Source organism: Pipistrellus hanaki, assembly GCF_964339955.1.
Source record: "Pipistrellus hanaki genome assembly, chromosome: 1".
Taxonomy (NCBI): domain Eukaryota; kingdom Metazoa; phylum Chordata; class Mammalia; order Chiroptera; family Vespertilionidae; genus Pipistrellus; species Pipistrellus hanaki.
Genome location: NC_140503.1, coordinates 47774315 through 47799940, shown reverse-complemented (window position 1 = coordinate 47799940; position 25626 = coordinate 47774315). Strand labels below are relative to the sequence as shown.

The following is a 25626-nucleotide window of genomic DNA, read 5'->3' as shown; positions in this document are numbered from 1 at the left end:
CAACTCTACATTTATAAAAAGTTATTTCCATGAAGATGGCGGCCAAACAGACAGACTTGTTCTGATCCTGATCCCAGAACAGATAGAAGCAGCGTCTGAGTCGCTCAGGGAATATTGATTGGCAAGCTAAGGGGTATAAAAACTCTAAAGAAAGGTAAGGAAGGGTCAGCTGGACAGGATTTCCTGACCAAGCAGCCAGCACTGCGGCGGCAGAGACCTCGCCCGGAGCTACGAGCTCAGAGGGAAGGCTGCGCCAACTTAGCAGGAAAGGAGGATCTTCTCTGAGGCCTGGAAAACCCACAGCAGAGGAGACCATCGAGCAGTTGTGACGCCCCAATCGGCGCAAACACATGGATTCAAGGGAGTTCTTCAATCATCCACAGAAAGGAGAAGGAATACCACATAACCAAACATCCTGAAAATAGAGACCATGGGGAGACAAAGAAATAGCCCACACATGAAAGAAAAGCAGGCATCACCAGAAAAGGAAGTAAACGAGTTAGAGGCAAGCAACCTACCAGAGCAAGAATTCAGAGTAATGATCATAGGATGGCTAAAAAGAATGGAAGAGAAATTTGACGATATGAATAAGATACAAGAGGAAATAAAGAAGAACCAAGAGGAATTGAAGAAGAACCAAGAGGAAATGAAGATGAACCAAGAAGAAATGAAAAATGACATTGCTATTATGAAGAACTCAATAGAAAGCATCAAGAGTAGACTAGAAGAAGCAGGGGGCCGCAACAGTGAGCTAGAAGACAAGATGGAAAAAAATACTCAATTAGAGCAGCTTCTGGAAAAAAAAAAAAATTAAAAAGCAGGAGGAGAGCCTAAGGGAACTTTGGGACAATACAAAACAAAACAATATTAGAATAATAGGGGTTCCAGAAGGAAAGGAAACTGAGGAAGACATGGAAAACGTATTTCAAGAAATAATGACAGAAAACTTTCCTGAGATAGAGAAGAAAAAACCCACACAAATCCAAGATGCTCACAGAGTCCCAAGCAAAATGAATCCCAGAAGACCAACGCCAAGGCATATTAAAATTAAATTGGCAAACACCAACGACAAAGTAAGAATCTTAAAAGCAGCCAGAGAGAGACAGAAAGTTACATATAAAGGAACCCCCATCCGACTAGCAACTGATTTCTCAACAGAAACTCATCAGGCCAGAAGGGAATGGGATGAAATATACAAAGTCATGCAAAGGAAGGGTCTGAATCCAAGAATACTGTACCCAGCAAGGCTATCAATCAAAATTGAAGGTGTAATCAGGAGCTTCACAGACAAAAAAAAGACTAAAGGAATTTCTCTCCACCAAACTAGCAATGCAAGAAATGCTAAAGGGTCTACTGTAAAAATAAAGAAATAGGAAGTGAAGAAGGAACACAGGGGTATAGAATAAAAATGGCATCAAATGAGTACCTATCAATAATATCTTTAAATGTAAATAGAATAAATGCTCTAATAAAAAAACATAGGGTAACAGATTGGATAAGAAAACAAGACCCATATATCAGTTGTCTACAAGAAACCCACTTCAGAAAAAACGACGCACACAGACTGAGGGTGAAGGGATGCAAAAAGGTTTTCCAGGGAAATGGAAATGAAAAAAAAAAAAAAAAACTGGGGTAGCAATACTTATATCTGACAAATTAGATCTCAGAGTGAAGGACATAACAAGAGATAATGAAGGCCACTTCATAATACTAAAGGGAGCAATCCAACAAGAAGAAATAACCTTGGTAAATATATATGCACCCAATACGGGAGCAACCAAATACATAAACAAAACTGCTGGAGAACATTAAGGGAGAGATTAATAGCAATACAATCATAGTAGGAGATTTTAATACCCCACCGTGACCCTTGGACAAATCATTTAAACAAAAAATCAGCAAAGATATGTCAATCCTAAATGACTCACTAGACCAGATGGAATTAATTGACATCTTCAGAACATTCCACACCAAAGCCACAGAATATACATTCTTCTCAAGTGCACCTGGGACATTCTCAAAGATAGACCACATGTTGGGACATAGGCAAAGTCTCTTCAAGTTCAAGAAGATAGAAATCATATCAAGCATCTTCTCAGATCATAGTGGCATAAAACTAGAAATTAACTACAATAGAAATAATCCAAAGAAATCAAACAGATGGAGACTAAACAGCATGTTATTAAATAAGGACTGGGTTACCAGAGAAATCAAGGAAGAAATTAAAAACATCTTGGAAACAAATGACAATGAAAACACAACAATCCAAAATCTATGGGACACAGCAAAAGCAGTTTTGAGATGGAAGTTCATATCCCTACAAGCCTATTGCAAAAAACAAGAAAAAATGGTAACAAATTATCTAACTCTACAACTCAAAGAGTTAGAAAAAGAGCAACAAGAAAAGCCCAGTGTAAGCAGAGGAAGGAAATAACAAAAATCAGAGTGGAGATAAACGACATAGAGACCAAAGAAACAATACATAAGATCAACAAAACCAAGAGCTGGTTCTTTGAAAAGATAAACAAGATAGACGAACCTCTAGCCAGCCTAACCAAGAAACAAAGAGAGAGGAGTCAAATAAACAAAATCAGAACAAAAGAGGTGAAATAACAACAGACCCCACCGAAATACAAAGGATTGTTACAAAATACTACGAACAACTCTATTCCAACAAACTGAACAACCTGGAGGAAATGGACATATTCCTAGAAAAATACAAACTTCCAAAACTCAATCAGGAAGAATCTAAAAATCTCAATAGACCAATGACTTGGGAAGAAATTGAAACAGTCATCAAAAAGCTTCCAGCAAACAAAAGCCCAGGGCCAGAGGGCTTCATGAAATATAGTGGTAACCATACTTTGGTAAAAACTGCTGTTTGAATTTTAGCCTTGCTATCTGACTTCGGCCTTCGATTACTTGCTGAGGAGTGGAAAATTACTGACCTTGCCTGGAGGGTAGAAAGTTACTACTCCCTCCCCCTTCTGGACCTGAAGGCCAAATCAACAGTCTGGGTTAGTCAAGGCTAAAAGAACAGAATGAACCAAGATGGGAGATTAGGCCATCTGGCCGATGCATGCAACCACAAGGTTAAGCGATATAGAAACGACCTCCACCCCCTTATTTGAAATGTGCATAAAAAGCTGGATTTGTAACTGCTTGCTGCTGTTTGTCGCCTGCTCCATCCTGGCGGCGGCAGCCCAGATTCGAATCTGTAATAAAATTTGTTATTTGACTCCGCAATTGGCTAGTTGGAGTTGTTTTCCCGGGTAGGGGTCTCTGCCTCTTGGGTGGTCTCTGCTCCATTCAACATTTGGGGGCTCGTCCGGGATTAGAGACCCCCAGACGGGCAGACGCCCCATTCTCGTCGTCCGGACTACTTGAACGGCGCCGGTGAGTAGAGGCCTCATTTGTTCCTTGTGTTTCTTGTTCTTGGTTGCTCGCGAGCGCTTGGGATCTGAGAACGGTGGGACGCTGCCAGAAGTTCTCAGATCTGGCCGGAGTGGGGGACGCCCCACCTGCAGTCTTGGTTTCTTGATGTTCGAGTGGGTGTGCCTGGAAGTGTGAAAGAGATAGTGTGGTATGTCTGGTTTTTTGTATTTCTAGGAATGTTACTTATCGTCCTTGTTTTGGACTTATTTGTTGCCTAACTGTTTATAGATTGGGAAGAAAGAGAGAAATGGGGCAAGGAAACTTGAGGGAGAGTCACCTAAGTCCCCTTGAATGTATGATTAAAAATTTTTTCTGACTTCAGAAAAGGGTGAAGGCTATGGTGTTTCTGTAGATGCCTTCACTCTCCGGAGACTCTGTAAGTTGGAGTGGCCGAGATTTGGGGTTGATTGGCCTTCAACAGGGACCCTAGAAATGGGGCCCTGTACGGGAGTCCGGCGGATAGTCTATGGAAGCCCCGGGCATCCGAACCAAATTCCCTACATTGATATTTGGATTGATGTTCTTTTTGATAACCCCAAATGGCTGAAGGAGTATGGTTGTCTCCCTGACAAAGGAAAATTGGGAAAGAAACCTTTAATTTGTTTAAAGCTGAGTGCTCTGATGGCTAGCAAACCACCCCGAGTGGCCACTGGGATTCCTTTTTCCCAGGGGTGTTTTATTTTCTATCAGAGGGGAATTGGCCCGCCTAACAATATTTATGTCAGAGACCAAATTATAAAGTTGTGCACAAGAAGGAAGCTTGAGCTAGCAAAGTTGCCAAGTCTATCCAGCAAGCAAAAAAAAAAAAAAACCAAAAAAAAACCCTAAATAAATCTTATTTCTGCCACCACCCAGTCTTGATCAGTGGTGGAGGAACTGTCTCAGAACTATTTGTTTCAATTGGCCATTTAAGTTTAATGTAATTAATGATTACAGTACATTATAAAATCTTTAAAAGAAAAGGAAAATATTTTGTGGGCCACTTGGTCCTTGTGTGTATATCAACTCTTAAGTTATAATTTTAAAATCAGTAAGAGCTTGTCAAAAAGGTCAGGGGGTCTGATTGTAGTGTAGGGGTCACCGGTTCCCCCATGGCACCTTTGCTAGCAAGAGGCAAGCGGAGGACTGCCAGATGAAAAAGCCCTGGTGGAAGCACCTCCTTCGACACCTGGGACCCCTCGGACCCGTGTACTCCCTGCCTCAGCCCACCTGGTGTCTATTCCCTCCAGGGATTGTTTTGAATAGCTGGAGGCAGCAGATAATTCCCCATCAGCTTTTGAAATTCCCCACCTTGAGGCAGAAACTACCTAGATGATACTGGTAACAAGTTTACAGGAATGGCTAGGAGTCTTCAGCTAAAGAATGTGTTCATTTACATTTGAATGCTACTCCAGTGATCTACAGGGAGCGGCAGGTAATTCCATGGTGAAGATACCCCGATGGCCTTGCTTACAATGTTTAGTCTTTGTCATTGGTATCAGCTAAGCAGGGTCATATAGCTACTTAAGTATGAATTGTGATTGAGAAATATAATGTTATTAATCTGAAGAAAAAAATGCCAAATATATTTTACTTGCCAGCTTTAAAAGTTCAAAGTATAAATTAAATTAGGAAAAGTTAATTGCAGTAACTAAATGCCTAGAATATGGCAGGCTAAACTGTATTACATGTGTTAAGAATAAGCAGTAATGATCAAAGATCTCAAGGATTGATTTATTCTCATTTATCAGATGAGGAATCTATCATATATGATGCTTGAGCCCTATCCAGGTTGTTTCATACAGACCTAAGTAAATTTGCTGGGAATTTATAGTATGCCTCTTGTGAAGAAGTAGGCCAAGTCATATATTTTTCTCTTAATGTAGAAAAAGTGATAGCCATATTAATTTGTTTTGTTTTGCTTTTCTCATATGCCATTGTTATCATTTCTAATTGAATTGTAAGCTTGAATTTGGGCTTATACCTACATCTTGTATTTTGTTTAAACTTTGGGAATCATTTTTGGTTTCAGTCATGTGTGTCTACTTTATAGATTTAAGTAGACTTCATCACAAAGGTTTATAATTTATTTAGAATTGTGTTAAAACAATATGAAAACATGGTTTAACTCCCCATGACTGCTTGGACACTTTTCACCGTGTTCTATTAGGGGTCTTAAAGGCACAGTTAAAATTCTCCCATTCTCCTTTTCAGTCTTATCAGAATCTGAGATCTTTATCTATAGGAAGATTTGAGGTATAGTTATAGACTTTTGAAGGACATAGAAAGAAGGTTTATGAAAGTTGTACATGTGATGAGAAGGAGAAACAGGGAGAGAGGTAAAGAACGAAGCAGAGACTTAAGAAAGAGACTCTGGGAGTCCGAGAGGGAAGGATTTAGACAGAAGCAAACAAAGATTGGAAGAGAAAGGGATATGAATGTATAGGTGTAAGTATATATATGAGAAAGGGAGGGAGAGAGACAGGAAAGGACAGAGATTAGAGAGGGAGAGAGACAGAAAGTGAGGCCAGAAGAGACAGAGACGGTCTGAAAGAAAGACTTAGACTCCAAGGGTTTTTAATCTCCAGGAAGAAGACTGACAGGATCAGGGCTCCTTTCAATTAATCCCCCAAGGGTAACCTTACAAGTGAGAGGCAAAGCTATTAATTTCCTGGTGAGCCCTGGGCAGTTTATTCAGTCTTGACAGAGCCGATGGGACCTCTAGGAAGATATCAGTCCAGGGAGCCACCAGACAAACTGACTGTTTTCCTTGGACATCAAGAAGGACTGTAGACCTAAGAAGGAACACGTACTAGAGGAATGCAGCCGCTAAACTGGACTAAAGTAGAACAACGGGCCTTTGAGGAGCTAAAGAAGGCTCTCATCTCAGCACCTGCCCTAGCCTCGCCAGATATCACGAAGCCCTTCCACCTTTACGTAAGTGAGGTAAGAGGCATTGCCGAAGGGGTTCTCACTCAGACTCTAGGTCCCTGGAAGAGACCTGTGGCCTATCTGTCTAAGAGACTAGACCCTGTGGCAGCAGAGTGGCCAGTGTGCCTCTGGGCAGTGGCCATCATTTGAGGCCATCTGACTCCCAAAAGCAGTTGCAATAGTACACTACAAAGGACATCAGAAAGGGGAGACAATTAAAGCCAGAGAAAATAGAGCCACAGACCAAACTGCAAAGGAAGATGCCCAAAAACCAGTGGGGCCTTTACAAGTCTTAGTAACCCTGACAGACCCCAACCTACACCAAAGAAGAGGAAGAATTGGCTGAACAGAAGCAAGTCATCGAAGGACCAGATGGTTGGTGGACCCTTCCAGATGACAGACTGTTGGTCCCAGAGGCTCTAAGTCGGATATTAGTTGCCCAGTCACGCCAGGTTACCCACTTAGGTATCATCAAGACTTCTGAATTTCTGTGAGGCAGATACTACGAAGCTTAAGTAAGGTATAAGTACATGCTAGTTTTTATAGACACCTTCCCAGATTAGGTTGAAGCGTAGAACAGAAACTGCCTCTATAGGAGTCAAGAAATTACTCCAGGAGATTATACCTAGATTCGAGCTACCAGTAGTCATAGGATCAGATGACAGCCCAGTCTTTATAGCAAGGTATCTCAAAGTATATCTCAAGTCTTAGGACAGGCATGAGTAGAACTCTAAAAGGTTTAATTAAAATTGTCCTGAAAACCGGTGAAGATTAGACCAACCCCCTGCCTTTCACCCTCTTATAGGCCAGGTGCACCTTCTAACGGGAGAGGTCCCCCCCCCCCTCTTTTTGAGATCATATATGGTAGACCTCCCTCCATCCTTCCTGGGGTCAGAGAGAAACTGAAAGCTAGAATTCATAACCATTCCCTTGCTCAAGTCCTTACAGGCTCTGCAATTTACCCAGAAGCCATGCATAAGCTTGTTCCAGATGCACTGCCAGTGCCCCCCGTGGACCCTGTACACCTCATCCAGCCTGGAGACTCTGTGGGTAAAGAAGTTCACTGCCCAAAGACTCACTCCAACCCGAAAGGGACGCTACACTATTATCTTGAGCACACCCACGGCTGTTGAAGTAGACGGCACCCAGACCTGGCTACACCACTCCCAGCTCCTGCACAGAAAACAATCTGGATCCTGGCAACCAGCAGCCTCACCCGTGAGATCTCTAGACTGGCCTCCACACAGGCCAGGAGGAGACTTGATGCCAGGAGGGGAATTGGACTTCAGTAAGGACAGTACTAATGGGAACTGTGGTACTAGAGGTTTTGGTAACTGTAAAAACATTTTTGCTAACCAAGTGAGAAAGTCCGGGGCTAAGTAAGGCTAAATGTGCTAGGGGACTGGAGAGCAAGGAAGTAGGATGAGTCAATGATTTGACTCATGTACATAAAAAAAACCAGTGGGGAATGAAATATAGTGGCAACCATACTTTGGTAAAAACTGCTGTTTGAATTTTAGCCTTGCTATCTGACTTCGGCCTTCGATTACTTGCTGAGGAGTGGAAAATTACTGACCTTGCCTGGAGGGTAGAAAATTACTACTCCCTCACCCTCCTGGACCTGAAGGCCAAATCAACAGTCTGGGTTAGTCAAGGCTAAAAGAACAGAACGAACCAAGATGGGAGATTAGGCCATCTGGCCGATGCATGCAACCACAAGGTTAAGCGATATAGAAATGACCTCCACCCCCTTATTTGAAATGTGCATAAAAAGCTGGATTTGTAACTGCTTGCTGCTGTTTGTCGCCTGCTCCATCCTGGCGGCGGCAGCCCAGATTCGAATCTGTAATAAAATTTGTTATTTGACTCCGCAATTGGCTAGTTGGAGTTGTTTTCCTGGGTAGGGGTCTCTGCCTCTTGGGTGGTCTCTGCTCCATTCAACACTTCACAGGAGAGTTTTACCAAACATTCAAGGAAGAACTAAAACCTATCCTCCTCAGACTATTCCAAAAAATTCAAGAGGAAGGAACACTTCCAAACTCCTTCTATGAAGCCAGCATCACCCTAATACCAAAACCAGATAAAGACAACTCAATGAAAGAGAATTACAAGCCAATATCCCTCATGAACATAGATGCAAAAATCCTCAACAAAATTCTAGCAAATCGGATCCAGCAGTACATAAGAAAGATCATACACCATGACCAAGTAGGATTTATTCCGGGAATGCAAGGATGGTACAATATCTGCAAATCAATAAACGTGATACATCACATAAACAAAATGAAAGATAAAAATCATATAGTCATATCAATTGATGCAGAAAAAGCATTTGATAAAATCCAACACCCTTTCCTGATAAAAACTCAACAAGGTGGGAGTACAAGGATCATACCTCAACATAATAAAAGCTATAAATGATAAACCCACAGCCAACATCATACTCAATGGGCAAAAACTAAAACCATTCCCTCTAAGAACAGGAAAAAGACAGGGATGCCCACTCTCACCACTCCTGTTTGACATAGTACTGGAAGTACTAGCCATTGCAATTAGACAAGAAGAGGAAATAAAAGGCATCCATATTGGAAAAGAAGAAGTTAAGTTATCCTTATTTGCAGATGACATGATACTGTACATAAAAAACCCAAAAGACTCCATTAAAAAACTAATTGACTTAATAAATGAATTTGGCAATGTAGCAGGATACAAAATTAACGCCAAGAAATCCATGGCATTTCTATACACCAACAGTGAACTTAGTGAAACAGAGACTAAAAAAGCAATTCCATTTACCATCGCACCAAAAAAATTAAGATACCTAGGAATAAACTTAACTAAGGAAGTAAAGGACCTATATGCGGAAAACTACATGACACTGAAAAAAGAGATGGAGGAAGATGTAAACAGATGGAAGAACATACCATGTTCATGGATTGGTAGAATCAACATCATCAAAATGTCCATACTTCCTAAAGCAATCTATAGGTTCAATGCACTCCCCATTAAAATACCAACGGCATATTTCACTGACCTAGAAAAAACTCTCCAAAAGTTCATTTGGAACAATAAAAGACCCCGAATAGCCACAGCAATCCTGAGAAAGAAGAATAAAGTAGGAGGGATGTCAATACCAGACTTCAAGCTGTATTACAAAGCCACTGTTCTCAAAACAGCCTGGTACTGGCACAAGAACAGACATATAGATCAATGGAATCGAATCGAGAACCCAGATATCAACCCAAATCACTATGCTCAATTAATATTTGACAAAGGAGGCACGAATATACAATGGAGTCAAGACAGTCTCTTCAATAAATGGTGTTGGAAAAATTAAACAGATACATGCAAAAGAATGAAACTAGATCACCAACTTACACCATACACAAAAATAAACTCAAAATGGATGCAGGACTTAAACATAAGATGGGAAACCATAAAAATACTAGAAGCATCCACAGGCAGCAAAATCTCAGACATATGCCAAAAGAACTTCTTCACTGATACCGCCCCTAGGGCAATGGAAGTCAAAGAGAAAATAAACAAATGGAACTACATCGAAACAAAAAGCTTTTGCAAAGCAAAAGAAACCATCAACAAAACAACAAGAAAGCCCACAGTGTGGGAGAACATATTTGCAAATGTTACCACTGATAAAGGTTTAATCTCCAACATTTATAGACAGCTTATACAACTAAATAAAAGGAAGATGAATGATCCAATTAAAAAATGGGCAATGGACCTAAACAGAATATTTTCAAAAGAAGACAGAAGGAAGGCCAAAAGGCACATGAAAACATGCTCAAAGTCACTAATTATCTGAGAGATGCATATAAAAACAACAATGCAGTACCATCTCACACTTGTCAGAATGGCCAACATCAGCAAATCAACAAACGACAAGTGTTGGCGAGGTTGCAGAGAAAAAGGAACCCTCATGCACTGCTGGTGGGAATGCAGACTGGTGCAACCACTGTGAAGAACAGTGTGGAGTTTCCTCAAAAAACTGAAAATGGAACTCCCATTTGACCCGTAATCCCACTTCTAGGAATATATCCCAAGAAACTAGAAACACCAATCAGAAAGGATATATGCACCCCTATGTTCATAGCAGCACAATCTACAATAGCTAGAATTGGGAAACAGCCTAGGTGCCCGTCAGCAGATGATAGGATCAAAAAACCATGATACATCTAAACAATGGAATACTATGCTGCCATAAAAAAGAAGGAATTCTCATCATTTGCAGCAACCTGGATGGAATTGGAGAACATCATGCTGAGTGAAATAAGCCAGTCAATGAAAGAGAAACATCACATGACCTCACTCATTTATGGATAATAAAGAACATTATAAACTGATGAACCAAAAGATAGATATAGAGACAGTAAAGCAACAAGCATATTGTCAAATTACAGCGGGGAGGGTAGGAAGATCTGGGGGAGATAATAGATCGAAGAACTTGTATACATGCATATAAGTACAACCAATGGACACAAAACTCTGGGTAGGGAGGGTATGTATGGGATGGGGAGGGGGGAATGTTAAAATATGTACTAATAATTTAATAAAAAATGTAAAAAAAAAGTTATTTCCACTAGTATCTGGTTAGACATAAATGTACACCACACACACACACACACACACACACACACACACATGCAATCTACTTTCTCCAATAAAATAAAGACCAGATCTGTAAAGAGGTAAAAAAGAAAAAGCATAGCTGGAGGAGAAACCAAGATGGCGGCATAGGTAAACACCTAACTGCAGCCTCACACAACAATTTCAAAAAAATACAACTAAAATACAAAATGGACATTTCCAGAACTACAGAAAGTTGACTGGAAATTCTACAACTAGAAGGAAGAGAGAACCAGAAGGAAAATCAGAGGAGCTGTAAAAACCTAAGGTACGGAGACATGGTGCACGCGTGGAGAGAGGACGGAGCTGGAGAGAAGGGGTGGCTGAGTGCCTGGCTGGCGTTCCCTAGCAGGAAGGAGATAAAAGCTCCGGACTGTGCTGAACCCAAGTTCCGACTGCACTGAACCCCAGTTCTGGGCGAGACCCTGGGGTCCCAGGCTCATACAGAGGGAGTCTGGGCTGTAAGGCAGAAACTCAGGGGAGTGGTGAAAGGCAGAGCCCTGGAGTCGCACACATTGTCCAGAGACAGACTGTTGACTGTGCTGCTGGATTGCCCTAGCAGGAGGGAGACAAAGGCTCTAGACTGTGCAGAGCCCCACTTCCAACTGCACTGAACCCCAATTCCGGGCTCACTGGGGAAGAGACTAGACTGTCTGGTAGTGGGCAAAACTCGAGGGCACCCTTCTCTCAGAGGTGCTTGCAGTGAGTACCAAAGGAGACCGAGGAACACTGAGACTCAGGAACCTCACAGGGTGTGGCTGACAGGAAGCCAAGGCTGTAAGATCCACCCTGAACTCTGCCCCATCCAAGCTGAGCACAGAGGCTTTTGCAATTTTCCAAGTCTAGTCGAATAAGACTGTCTCCTGGCATAGACACAGCTGATCCTACAACCAATTGGCCTGGAGGTCAGTTCCTCCCAGTGATACCAACAACAATCAAGACTTAACTACAACAAGGCTGTACACACACTCCACAAAGGGGTGCACCAAGAGTGTCCACCTCAGGTAACTGGGAGACTGACCCACTGAACTATATAGGACACCTTAGCACAGGGGTCTTCAAACTACGGCCCGCGGGCCACATGCGGCCCGCAGAGGAGTCTGATCCTGCCCGCCAGGTTTTTTGGGCAGTGAGTGCAGCCGAGGTGTTACAGTAGGAATTAGTAGTTCATATAGTCCGGCCCTCCAGCTCTCTGAGGGACCGTGATCTGGCCCCCACTTTAAAAAGTTTGAGGACCCCTGCTAGCACACAAAGCCACCCTACCAACTCAGGGAAGCAGCGAAATGCTGAGACAAGGAAACAGATCACAAACAAAAGAAATGGAGGACAAAAAGGGACTGGATATAGAGTCCAAAACCACGGTTATAAGGTTTTTCAAGAATTTCCTAGAAAAGGCCGATAAAATAAACGAGACCTATGAGGATATGAAAAGGGATCAACTAGAAATAATAAGGAATCAACTAGATGTAAAGAATATAATGTCTGAAATAAAAATATTATACAGAGTCCTAAAAACAGAATGGAAGATCGCAAGAATCAAGCCAAAGATTTGGAACATAAAGAGCCAGAAGATACTCCTCTTCAGAAGCAAGAAGACAAGAGAATCCAGAAAGTTGAAAATAATGTAAGAAACCTCTGGGACAACTTCAAGTGAACCAACATCAGAATTATGGGGGTCCCAGAAGAAGAGAGAGAGCAAGATACCGAAAGAATAATGGAAGAAATAGTGACAGAAAACTTCCTCCACCTGGTGAAAGCATTAGACTTACAAGTCCAAGAAGCACACAGAACCCCAAACAAAAGGAATCCAAAGAGGACAACATCAAGACACATCATAATTAAAATTCCAAGAGCAAAAGACAAAGAGAGAATATTAAAAGCAGCAAGAGAAAAGCAGGTAGTTACCTATAAAGGAACACCCATACAATTATCAGCTGATTTCTCAACAGAAACCATGCAGGCCAGACGGGAATGGCAAGAAATATTCAAGATGATGAATAGCAAGAACCTACAGCCAAAAATACTCTACCCAGCAAAGCTATCACTCAGAATTGAAGGCCAGATAAAGAGCTTCACTAATAAAAAAAAAAAGCTAAAAGAGTTCATCACCACCAAACCAGAATTATATGAATTGCTGAAGGGGGTTCTTTAGGAAGAGGAAAAAGATATAGATAAAAATTATGAGCAACAAATATGTAACTATCAACAAGTGAATCTAAAAACCAAGGGAATTTAAAAACCTGATGAACAATATTAACTGGTGAATATAATAGAATCAGAGTTATGGAAGGGAAGTGGACTGATGATTCTCGGGGAAAAGGGGAGTAGGGGTGGGGGAAGAGACTGAACATAAACTGAGCACTTATGGATGAGGACAATGGGGGATGGGAAAAGGGCAGAGGGTGGGGTGGGAACCTGGTGGAGGGGAGCAATGGAGGGGAAAAAAAGTGAGGAACATTTGTGATAATATGAACAATAAAAATTTATTTAAAAAAATTAATATTTGTTCCTCTTGTAACCACTAGCTAAGACCCTTCTCACTTGTTGGCATTTGTATTTCTAACCATTCCCTTTTTAGTTTCAATCTCTGGGCTTCCATTACATCCAATGCATATCTCTTTTTGCACTGATTCATTATTATAACCTATTTTTGAATATTTCTCCCACACAAGACAATGAGCACCTTGAGTGTAGGGACTGTCTTAGTCAACTGTGTATCTCTAGTTTTTAAAACAGCAGCTTCCTCCATCAACACTTGCTAAGTGCAATGAATGCATAAAATGCTGCCAAGTTACATACCATTTGTTATTGGTTCCACTGAGAAAGTTACTTCCTATTCACATCCTGGGAGGCACCTTAATCTCATTATTAACAGGCCTCCAAATCTCATTCTTGAAAGGTTCCTTCAGAGGAAGTTTCCTAAACAAAGTTAATTCCTTTAGTGCTGTTTGGATTTCAATTAGCTTCAACTCTGGTCATTGTGTTTTCACCTCAGGGAGCCTTCTGAGTAAATATTTGTGAGCTAAGGTTCCAAGACTCCAGGGCACAGAGGACAAGGCCAAGCCCCTCCCTCCTCACCCCCTTACCAGCCCCGGAACTCTCAGGCAGCTGTTCATTCAGGAAATATTCCTGGTGAGTCTATCACCTGCAAGCTCTCATCTAGCTCCTGTGGGAGGCAAAGCGGAGTCAGACAGGGGTCTTTGCCTCGTGACACAATGAGGACCAGTGCATTTCCGTCAGTCTGGGAGGTGGCACAAATACATGGCCGCTGGTGCCCTCTCTGCTGTAGAACAAGTTGCATGATTTCTTCTGTAAAGATTGTTGCCTTGCCTGCTTTCAGAATTTTCCTCTGTAATAATTGCTATTACCATGAATTGAGTTCTGTGGGGTGTCTTTCTTTTTTCTTTGCTTCTTTGAATATCTTCTCTTTTACTCCAGGTCACTCGGAGTAAAGGAGAAGATACTGGCCGGGGGAGGGAGAGCATTGGGTGCACAGAGCGAGTGGAGCTCTGAGAAGGGGCTGCAGAGCACCCCTTCCAGCCAGAACCACAGCTGACCATGAGCTTCATCTTATAACCTGATTGGAAACAAAGTTGATCATGTTGGATTTTTTTTTTTTAAATCCTTACCCAAGGATATTTTTTCCATTGATTTTCAGACAGAATGGAAGGGAAGGAGGAGCAGGGGAGAGAGAGAGAGGGGAAAAAAAACAAACACAAAAACAAACAAACAAACAAACAAAAAAAACACGAAACCCCCCCCACAAAACATTGTTGTGAGAAGACACTTCAATTGGTTGCCTCTTGCACATGCCCCAGTTGGGGCCAGGGATCAAACCTACAACTGAGGTACATGCTCTTGACCAGGTATTGAACTCGTAACCCCTTGACTTATTAAACCCGAGGGCTAACACTCTAACCACTGAGAAATATCCAGCCAGAGCATATTACACCTTTTTTTTTTAAATTTAAATTCTTTGTTGTTGAAAGTATTACATGTGTCTTCTCTCCCCTCCTCCCCATTGATCTCTCCCCAGCACATGCCCTCACTCCCCTAGTGTCTGTGTCCATTGGTTATGCTTATATGCATCCATACAGGTCCTTTGGTTGATCTCTTACACACTCTCTCCACCCTCCCCTGCCTTCCTACTGAGGTTTGACAGTCTGTTCGATGTTTCTCTGTCTCTGGAACTATTTTTGTTCTTCAGTTTATGTTGTTCATTATATTCCACAAATTAGTGAGATCACATGAGATTTATCTTTCTCTGCCTGGCTTACTTCGCTTAGCGTAATGCTCTTCATGTGCATCCATGCTGTTGAGAATGGTAATAGTTCTTTCTTTTTTTACAGCAGCATAGTATTTCATTGTATAGAGGTATCACAGTTTTTTAATCCACTCATATGCTGATGGGCACTTAGGCTGTTTCCAAATTTTAGCTATTGTAAATTGTGCTGCTATGAATATAAGGGTGCATATGTCTTTCTGATTGGTGTTTCTAATTTCTTGGAATGTATTCCTAGAAGTGGGATTACTGGGTCAAATGGAGTTTCATTTTTAATTTTTTGAAGGAACTCCATACTGTTCTTCACAGTGGCTGCACCAATCTGCATTCCCACCAGCAGTGCACTAGGATTCCTTTTTCTCCGCATCCTCGCCAACACTTGTCATTTGTTGATGATAGCCATTCTGACAGATGTTAGATGGTATATCATTGTTGTTTTGATTTGCATCTCTCAGAGTGTTTGAGCATGTTTTCATATGTCTCTTGGCTTTCTGTCTGTTTACTTTCGAGAAGTGTCTATTTAGGTCCTTTACCCATTTTTTTTTTTTTTTTTTTTTTTACTAGATTGTTTATCTTCCTTTTATTAAGTTGTGTGAGTTCCCTATAAATTTTGGAGATTAAACCCTTATCGAATGTCACATTGGCAAATATGTTCTCCCACGCAGTGGGCTTTCTTGTTATTTTGTTGATGGTTTCTTTTATGGTACAGAAGCTTTTTATTTTGATGTAGTCCCGTTTGTTTATTTTTTCCTCAGTTTCCATTGTCCTAGGAGATGTGCCAGTAAAGATATGCTATGAGAGGTGTCTGAGGTTTTGCTGGTTTCTTCTAGGATTTTTATGGTTTCTGAGGGCCGAAAGCTCTAACCACTGAGCACACCAACCAGGACATATTAGATCTTTTAACCACTTCTCATAGAACCATCTTCACTATGAGTTCACTAACAATGAATATTAAATAAATTTAGGGACTAAAGAACCACCCATTCCTCTTCCTCTTTGGTCTCTTTCAAACCCCAGCTTCAGCCCATTCACTAACACATTAACTGAGTTTGTGCCAGCTTATCTATTTTCACTTCTTGCCTCTCTGAGTCATGTCTCTTCTCTGGTCTGTGGTACTGTCCTTGCTATCCATGACCTTTCTCTTCTGGGAAGCCTTGGAATTCTGCCAATATCTATTTCCCTGCTGCTGATATAAAGACAGAGATAAAGACAGCTGAGTGGACACCAGATATAAATGCCACCGTAGTAAAATAAGCAAAAGAGTGTATATGTCAATTTTTAAATTCTGCTTACAATGGTTGGATCCCTGCTATCTGGGCCCTCCTCTGACCCTGTTGTTGGGACTGTTGGGTATCCTATATAATAAAAGGGTAATATGCAAATTGACCCTAATGGTGGACTGACCAGGAATCCCTGGTTGCTATGATGTGCACTGACCACCAGGGGGCAGATGTTCAAGGAGGAGCTACCCCCTGGTGGTCAGTGCACTTCCACAGGGGGAGCACCACTCAGCCAGAAGTCAGCTCATGGCCTCTCTCACATCAGCGGCAGCACTAAGGATGTCTGACTGAGGACTTAGGCCCACTCCCTGCAGGGAATGGCCTAAGCTGTTAGTCGGACATCCCCAAAGACTCCTGGGATGCCAGAGGGATGTCTGACTGTCAGCTTAGGTCTTATCCCCCAGGGAGTGGGCCTAAGTTGGCAGGTGAGCATCTCCCAAGGGGTCCCAGACTGCGAGAGTCTGCAAGTTGGGCCGAGGGCTCTCCTTCCCCTTCCCCCAAGTGCATGAATTTTTGTGCATCGGGCCTCTAGTGATATTATGATAGATTAGAGAGTTAATGAACCCCGTCAAAGTTAACATTAAACTTCACTGGATTCTTTCAGATCCACCCCAGGGAATCTGACTTAGTTTCTCTGTTCTCCACTGCTGAAACTCTTAGACCCTCCAACAAACATGCAGGGTTTATAATTCAAAACTCAAGGGATGCAGGCCTAATGATTTGGAGAAAAGGACTGAGAGATCTGGGTGGGAAGAGTTTGCTGTATTAAAAACAGCACCTTAATAGTGAGGCAGGAAAAGTGGAACAGCTAAGCTGAGAAAAATAGCTGAAGGAGCAGATTGGGCAATTTAGACCCTCCCTAGACATAACATCTAGCCTCAGTTGTATTTCAGCTCCAGGTCCAGAAAAGCAGCAAAACCACCGAGGCACACTAGGACATGCTACAATGACTAACCACCCCCGCCCAGGCACTGACCAATCAGTAGAGACCAGGACCCTGAAGAAGCACACCTGGAAAACTGATAAATATTCTGTTAAAATCCTCCCCTAATATCTCTCCTAAGATTCCAACCTGCAAGAGAGCGAGAGAATCCTGAAGACAAAGAACCCAGCATACGTTCTCCCTTTGGGGAGCATACCTGCATCATTCCCTTTTCCCTCTTCTTCCCCCACTTCTTCCCAAAAAGACACAGACCTTCCAAACTCTAAGTGACTCTATGAGACTTGCAATCAGGGGAGCAATGGGCAATGACAGCTTGTCTCAGGCTAACCTCCTGGCCCTGTTCCCAAGGCCCCCTTTTCGCTGACTTTCCAATGAGCTAAAGCAGCCCAGCCTAGGCTCTCTCCTCTTGCTTCTTCTGTGCTTGTTTCACTGTCCCTAGCTTTAATAAACATATCTTCATAGTCACCTGGACTCATGTTGTGAAATCTTTCCTGCACTTGTGTCCTGTCAAAGCCCCGGTGTGACCCTAATACTACTTACTTGCTGTTACTAACATATAGATTATCTCAACAAATATACACAATTTGTTAATGTTATGTTAGCATATTTAGCAATTGAGATGGGATACCTCTTTTAATTACCTTATAAATCAAATATTCAAAATGTTTTCTCTTTATTGAGAGACTCTGATGTGTGGTTTTTATAGAAAAGAAGATGACTCTGTACGGTTCCCTGCCTTGGCTGTCCTCATCTACAGTTAGAAAGACACAAGGGAGATGAAAGAAAAGGAAAGGAAAGGAAGGAAGGAAGGAAGGAAGGAAGGAAGGAAGGAAGGAAGGAAAGAAAGAAGGAAGAAAGGAAGGTAGAAAGGAAGGTAGAAAGGAAAGAAGGAAGGAAGAAAGGAAGGAAAGAAAGAAAAAGATCCCAACCCCCTATGTTATATTCGGGTCTGCATAAATAGTCTTGCAGGAAGACAGCAACACTTGGTCATTATGCTATTGCCTTGAAAGGAAGTCCAGCACCGTGGACTAGGTTTGAAATGCAGAGATGGGGATTCTTGTGCTTTGCTAGCAGCCAACTACTAGGCTTTGCCAACAGGGGGCGCTGGAGGGAGATGGTTAGGCTGAAGGCGGGACTTCCTGTTTGCTTCCTATCTACTTCCTGCCTCTGAGCATCACCATGCCTACGCTTTGGAGTGATGGTTTGTAAACTCAGCTGACAGAGACACCAGCCATCTCATAAGAGGTCTGGATCTCAGCCTAGGGGGCCTTCCTCTGAGCTCAGTGCAGCAATAGTAATACAGTCCCAATCAAAGCTCTGAGTTTCAGCTTGTTGGCACCTTTTTTTTCCTTCAAATTCTAAGGTTAATAATTCCCATTTTTTTCCTTCATTCGTTCAGCCTCAGGGTGGTAGCTACTTCCAGCAATTGCTGCTTCCCTAATCATTTAGTGCCTTCTCCCTCTCACATCACACACACCTTTTCAGTTATTTACTTAACTTTATAACTAGTTAAGTTCTTTATATTAGATTTGTATTTCAAATATTTTGGCCAGGATGCTACATTTTTGGAGGGCTGGTTTGGGGGTGAGGAGATGGGGCAAACAGTGAAGATGCCAGTGTCTTTGAAAAAGGCATTTTCTACTCTGCATCGCCAAGATCAGCTCATGGGGCTCTCACTGAGGTCCAACTGCCCAGAGTGTTTTCCATTCTTCAAACTATAATGAACCCGAGACTCACAGGAATTAATGAGGGAGACCTACAATCTGGAACCCTTTGGCTATTTCTAGTGTGCAGGTTATTAACAGTCATGAAAAGACAGGCAAATGAAATTTTTCAAGTAGTTGCCATCTGAAGAATACATCCCGGTTTTCATTGACTTAAAAAAAAAAAAAAAGTGAAAGCAAAAAACAAAAGAAATGATCCTTGTCTTTTTATTGCTTTACTTTTTTAATGTTCAGGGAACATAAGAGGAGCAACACTTGGACTCCAGGCTATAAGAAGGCAGAGGAAATACCCGTGTGCTTCTATGATTCTTTGTTGGGTTGGGGTGGAGGTGGAGGTGGGGAAGCTTTTAAATTCTTATATGAGCCATTGACAGGTTTTTATAAATTGTTTTCTGGCAGGAGAGCATGGATATAAACTGGGCTGTCCTGGTTGAAATAGTTGCTTGCCTTGCCTTCTCAGATAGTGACAGCATTTTTTCCTGCCTTACTCACCTCCCTGAATGACTCGAGATTATGCTCCTGAGAGCAGGAAACTGAAAGGTGAATGATAAAGCCACTTGCTGCTCTCTACTCTGCAGAAATTAAGGAGGGCTGGAGGCAGTTTCTTGGACGCCCTGTGAATATCAGAAAGTACATTTTGGAGAGGCTAAAAGAAGACCAAGGATATGATGTTCACATTTGCTTCTATGCAACCCAACCAATCTTCCCTGGGAAACAGAAACACAGTGGCAAGAGATCTACCCTAAGTAAGAAAGAAGCTATTAAAGGTGAGAATTTTCTTAATCTTTCATCATGTCTTCCTCTTAGATTCCCGAAAAATTATTACTAAAGAGTAACAAAATTTATGCTTAGAAAGAGGATACAGAAGGAGAAAAACAACCATTGCTGGATGTGTCACATTTTCTCTTTCTCTCCTTTTAGGGATTTTTATCTAGAGAATCTGGTTTTCTTTAAATGACACTCAGTATCCTATGTTGTTTTTGAAAAGTAGCTGTGGTTTGGAGGAATAAGTATTAAGATTATAGACAAAAAAAAGGGTGTGTGTGTGGGAAGAGTGAGGGAGTTCCAGATTTGCTTCTTAATATGTGATATTTGCAAGTTATTTAGCGTCTACTTTCTTATCTAGAAAAGGCCTAATAATATTTCATTGTATATATGTTGGGAAGATTAAGCGGGACCATGTAAAAAATATTTCTGGCATATAGAAAGCACTCATTAAATATTTTTTATGCATAACTCTGTGTGTATCTGTGTGTAAAATATTTTAAATTTTGATAGATTAGTGTTATCTATATGAATGAATAAATGCATTTTTGGATTATATACAATTTTGTAAGAACATTTTTTATTTAAAAAATTTATTTATCTATTGCTTGATTTGAAAGAGAGATAGGAAGGGAAGGATGGGGGAGAGAACGAGAACAAGAGCGAGAGCAAGAGCGAGAGCGAGAGAGAGAGAGAGAGAGATTGAGGTTAAGATTGATTTGTTTTTCCACTTATTTTTGCAATTATTGGCTAATTTTTGTATGTGTCCTGACTGGGGATTGAGCCTGCAACCTATCCTCAGCATTTTAGGATGGTGCTCTACTTGGCCAGGGTAAAGGAATATTTTTATAAAAGGGTGGTTAGATATTAATCTAATCAATGACTTATAGATGGTGAAAGCATCCTAACATATAAATTGCCAAATAACATCAATAAATGTACTTGAAAGGACTTTTGAATTTCTACAACTGATACTGAGAGTCTGAAATTCATGGATTTTTCTCTCTAGATCTATCAGAAATTCTAGGTCCCAATAAGAGCTATGCTAGAAACAGGGTGGAGGAAGAATGGGGAATAAAGGTAGGGAGTTCCTCTTACTAATTCCACCTCTACATCAGCAGGTCCTCAGTTCCATTTCCCTTTCTCCTAGGGTAGAGGTGGAGTTAGGTCCTGACTGTAGCATGAGCAGTTTCTTTGTAGGGTCAGGTTGTAGACCTCCATTAGTAACCCAAGCATAAGGAGTTCCTAGGAAGGTCTTGACTAAGGATATTTGTCTAGAGAAGAAATATATTTTGCCATCACTTTGGAGTTGGACTTGCTGTTCCTGGGAACACATTCAGAGTTAGTTTGTAATTGAAGGCATTTTGTTCTGTCCAAGGATTCCAACCTTCTCTTCCTTTCCTGGGCCCAAACTCTATTGATACCATGAAGATGATTTGGTGGAAGAAGAAACTCTGCAGGCAGCATTACCTGTGGGCCCTGGGCTGCTATTTGCTGCTGGCCATTTTTGCTCTGAGATTCTCTCTTAGATTGAAATGCAACTTTGATTCCCTGGATCTGGAGAACTTTCAAAGCAAGCACTGTAGGGACATCTTGTACAAGTCCCTGCAGTTGAGAGCAAAGATATCCATCAACTGTTCCAGAATCATCCAAGGGGATAAGGAAGCAGTGATTGAGGCTCTCCTGGACAGGCTGGAGGTCAAGAAGAAGCGGGAGCCTTTCACAGACACTGATTACATCAACATGACCAGAGACTGCGAGTACTTTAAGGCCAAAAGGAAGTTCATACAGTACCCACTCAGCAAAGAGGAGCTAGATTTCCCTATTGCATACTCTATGGTGGTCCACGAGAAGATTGAAAACTTTGAAAGGCTGCTGAGAGCTGTGTATGCCCCTCAGAACGTATATTGTGTCCACGTGGATCAGAAGTCCCCAGACACTTTCAAAGAGGCAGTCAGGGCAATTATTTCATGCTTCCCAAATGTCTTCCTGGCCAGTAAGTTGGTTCGGGTGGTTTATGCCTCCTGGTCCAGGGTGCAGGCGGACCTGAACTGTATGGAAGACTTGCTCCGGAGCTCAGTGCCCTGGAAATACTTCCTGAATACATGCGGAACAGACTTTCCCATAAAGACCAATGCTGAGATGGTCCTGGCCCTCAAGATGTTGAATGGGAAGAACAGTATGGAGTCCGAGATACCTACTGAGAACAAAAGATCTCGCTGGCAGTACCACTATGAGGTAGCAGACACCATACACATGACTAACAAGAGGAAGGACCCTCCCCCTGCTAATGTGCCTGTGTTCACGGGGAATGCCTACATCGTGGCTTCTCGAGGCTTTGTCCAGCAGGTCTTCGAGAACCCCAAAGCCCGGCAACTGATGGAGTGGTCCAAAGATACCTATAGTCCCGATGAACACCTCTGGGCCACACTTCAGCGTATGCCATGGATGCCTGGCTCTGTTCCCTACCACCCCAAGTTTCACATGTCAGACATGGCTGCCATTGCCAGGCTGGTAAAATGGCAAGACCACGAAGGAAACATCAGCATGGGGGCGCCTTATGCACCTTGCTCTGGAATCCACCAGCGGTCTATCTGTATTTATGGCATTGGGGACCTTCCCTGGATTCTTCAGAACCATCACCTGCTGGCCAACAAGTTCGACCCAAAGGTGGATGATAATGTTCTCCAGTGCTTAGAAGAATACTTACGGTATAAGGCCATCTACAGACTGAACTCTGAGACACACTGAGAGAACTGCTACCTCACATTGAAATGTGGGGCAAGAACATGTGCAAACATGCCCAGATTGTGCTGGGACAGTGTGGGGTGGGAGACCAGGTCTCTGGAATCCATGGCTTCCCGCGGGACTAGGGGGCTGCTATTGGAGTGTGGGTAAGTAGGTCTGTTGCCTTGCAAATTGCTATCCTGGACGAACACTGACTTAGCTCACCCCACTCCCAGTAGCCCCTGCACTGACTTTCTCACAGAGTGAGCAGAAGAACTAATTATCTGGGAGAGCCAGGGAGGGAAGTGTGACAGGGGACCTTGGGCTTTAGCTGAATGCTTGGTGTCCAGTTTTTCCATTCTGTGGAGATGCCATTCCTAATAATTCTAGGCTTGGTAGGGGGAAGGGGGAGTTTGATGGAAATAAGGCCTTCTCTTGTACTATTAACTTAAAAATAAATAGCTCCTAATTCAAACCTCTACCTCCGCTTTCTGTTTGGGAAGCTAGAAATAAAATAAAAGTGTGATACTTTTTTTTTTTTCTTTTCATTACTATTGGTGGCATTTAAAATCCCTCGTGGCTGGCCAGAGTCTCCCCATTATTCCAAAAATGATCATGTCAGGCTGTATAAACAGCAAATTCAAAAAATATATAGAGAGGTACAGAGCTGATGCTGTCACTGTTGAAAGCCCTCCTCATGTTGTTTACATTGCCAGATTTGTGACTCTTCTGTATGGGAAAAGGCAGGGTGATTTAACCAATCTGACCACCGTATCTTTATGGGAAAATTACAACCTTAATTTAGCTAGCTTCACAGCCAACGTTCCATAACAAAGGTAATAGCTAGTTTAGGTAAGGTCACCATATAATTTATTGTCCAAACTGAAACACTTTTACAGGAGGGAGGGTGGCTGTACTAATAAAATTATGTGGGAAAACAAGAATAACCTAGGACTGTTTAAACCAGGAAATCGGGTTATTTCACATTTAGGCTTTTTGAGTGAAAACTCTTAAGTATGTGAATGGAAGAGTCACTATTTGGGGTTCTTTGGCTTATACATTTCCTTGGGGAGACAATTTTGTGTGTATTTGCCTCCACTCCCTGTAAATGTTACCCAGTGAAACAATGATCTCTGAAGCTTCAGAGATAATTGTCATAGCATTATGGAAGGCTATTGATCTTCTGCATACAATATGCTTTGGAAAAATGATTTAAATACAAATTAATTTGCACAGTTTGAATGATGTTCCCATTAATATGTCATAATAGTTTCTTCGTGTCTGATTATGACTCAATCAAGTGTTTTTCTCATAATCAACTCTCCCCATAACCCATGTACTCTGACCTAGTTATCACTGTCTGACAGTGAACATTCTATTTATAGTGACTGCTTTTGGTAAAGTTGTACTTTTTGGTAATGGGTGTTGCCACTACCAACTTACCTGCATCGTACTATGGATCTTCTTCACCTTGCCCCCAGTCCTGCCTCCGAGATGGCTGACGGACAGTCATGGGCTCCGCAGATGTGTCTCCGTAAGGCCTATTCCCAGCAGGGGAGCTGACGGACACCCTCACTGCTGTGGGAAGTGAGCAGAAAGGCTTCCCGGAATGCACGCATTCTGAGGAAAGAACCTGGCTGGGTCTTTGGCCTCATAGTTGACTTCCTCTGTATATTTTCATGTGAAATAAATTATCTTTTTTATATAAATAAACTAAATTGTGAACTTGTCATTTTGGGGGAAGAAGTTTCTGGAATTTTCAAAGTACTGACATTTTTTTTTTTTCCTTGAAATACATTCAAGTGCATAGAAAGTGCTCTTTATTTAATAACGAAGTCTTCCTATCTGAAGGGTCCAATTTCTCCCTCATTTGTGTAGTTTATTTCAGAAATCATGTAATTAAGTGAACACATTTGTTGATTTTTTTTCTTCCCTCTAAGTCATATTTGTTTTTTTAACCTCTCTCTGGAAAGGAAAAATCTTATAAATGAATCGAGCAACTAGGCATGTATTACTTATCAAGGTTTGAATTCTGTAAAAAAAAAAAAAAAAAAATTATTGATTTTTTTTTTTTTTACAAAGAGGAAGGGATGATAGAGTTAGAAACATTGATGAGAGAGAAACATCAATCAGCTGCCTCTTGCACATCCCCAACTGGGGATGTGCTCACAAACCAAGGTACATGCCCTTGACAGGAATCAAACCTGGGACCCTTGAGTCCGCAGGCCGACGCTTTATCCACCGAACCAAACCAGTTAGGGCTGAATTACTTTTTTAGTTTTGATTTGTGGTCTATTGGTAAACTTGTTTTAATAACTGTTTTGATGCACACTCTGCCTATTATAATTTTTGTTTTCTTGATTGAATTCTTTTTTAAAAAGGAAGAAAAGGCAGTTAATCTTCTTTGGGAACAGACAGCATAACTTATTTGGGGGAGACTATGTATTTGAATTAAAAATGGAAAGAACTGCTAATTTGGCTCAGTGGATAGAGCATCAGCCTATGGACTGAAAGGTCCCAGGTTCAATTCCAGTCAAGGGCACATGCCCAGGGTTGTGGGCTTGGTCCCTGGTAGGGGCCATGCAGGAGGCAGCCCATCAATGATTCTCTCTTATCATTAACGCTTCTCTTCTTTCTCTCTCCTCTCTGAAATAATATATGTATAAGAACGATTAACTACATTATATGCCGTAAGTACCTTATTGAACTGAAGATTTATTCTTCCATTTAGTGAATCATTTATTCATTCCACAACTATTAACTAAGTTCTTACTAGGCATTGTCCTTGACCCTGGGGATATATAGCAATCAACAAAGCAGACAAATATTTCCACTCTCATGTTCTTCGCATACTAGCTTGAAATGGACTATAAACAAGTAAATTGTGTGTGTGTGTGTGTGTGTGTGTGTGTGTGT

General features: G+C 41.7%; 1 protein-coding gene across 1 annotated transcript; it reads left to right on the top strand.

Moving 5' to 3' along the window:
• The first annotated feature begins 19644 nt into the window (after positions 1 to 19644).
• GCNT3 (glucosaminyl (N-acetyl) transferase 3, mucin type) lies at positions 19645 to 24522 on the top strand. The gene is made up of 2 exons (XM_084873581.1): positions 19645 to 19985; positions 21362 to 24522. The coding sequence occupies exons 1-2, from the start codon at positions 19763 to 19765 to the stop codon at positions 22732 to 22734; spliced, it is 1596 nt and encodes a 531-aa protein (XP_084729707.1). The 5' UTR covers positions 19645 to 19762; the 3' UTR covers positions 22735 to 24522.
• Positions 24523 to 25626: the final 1104 nt, after the last annotated feature.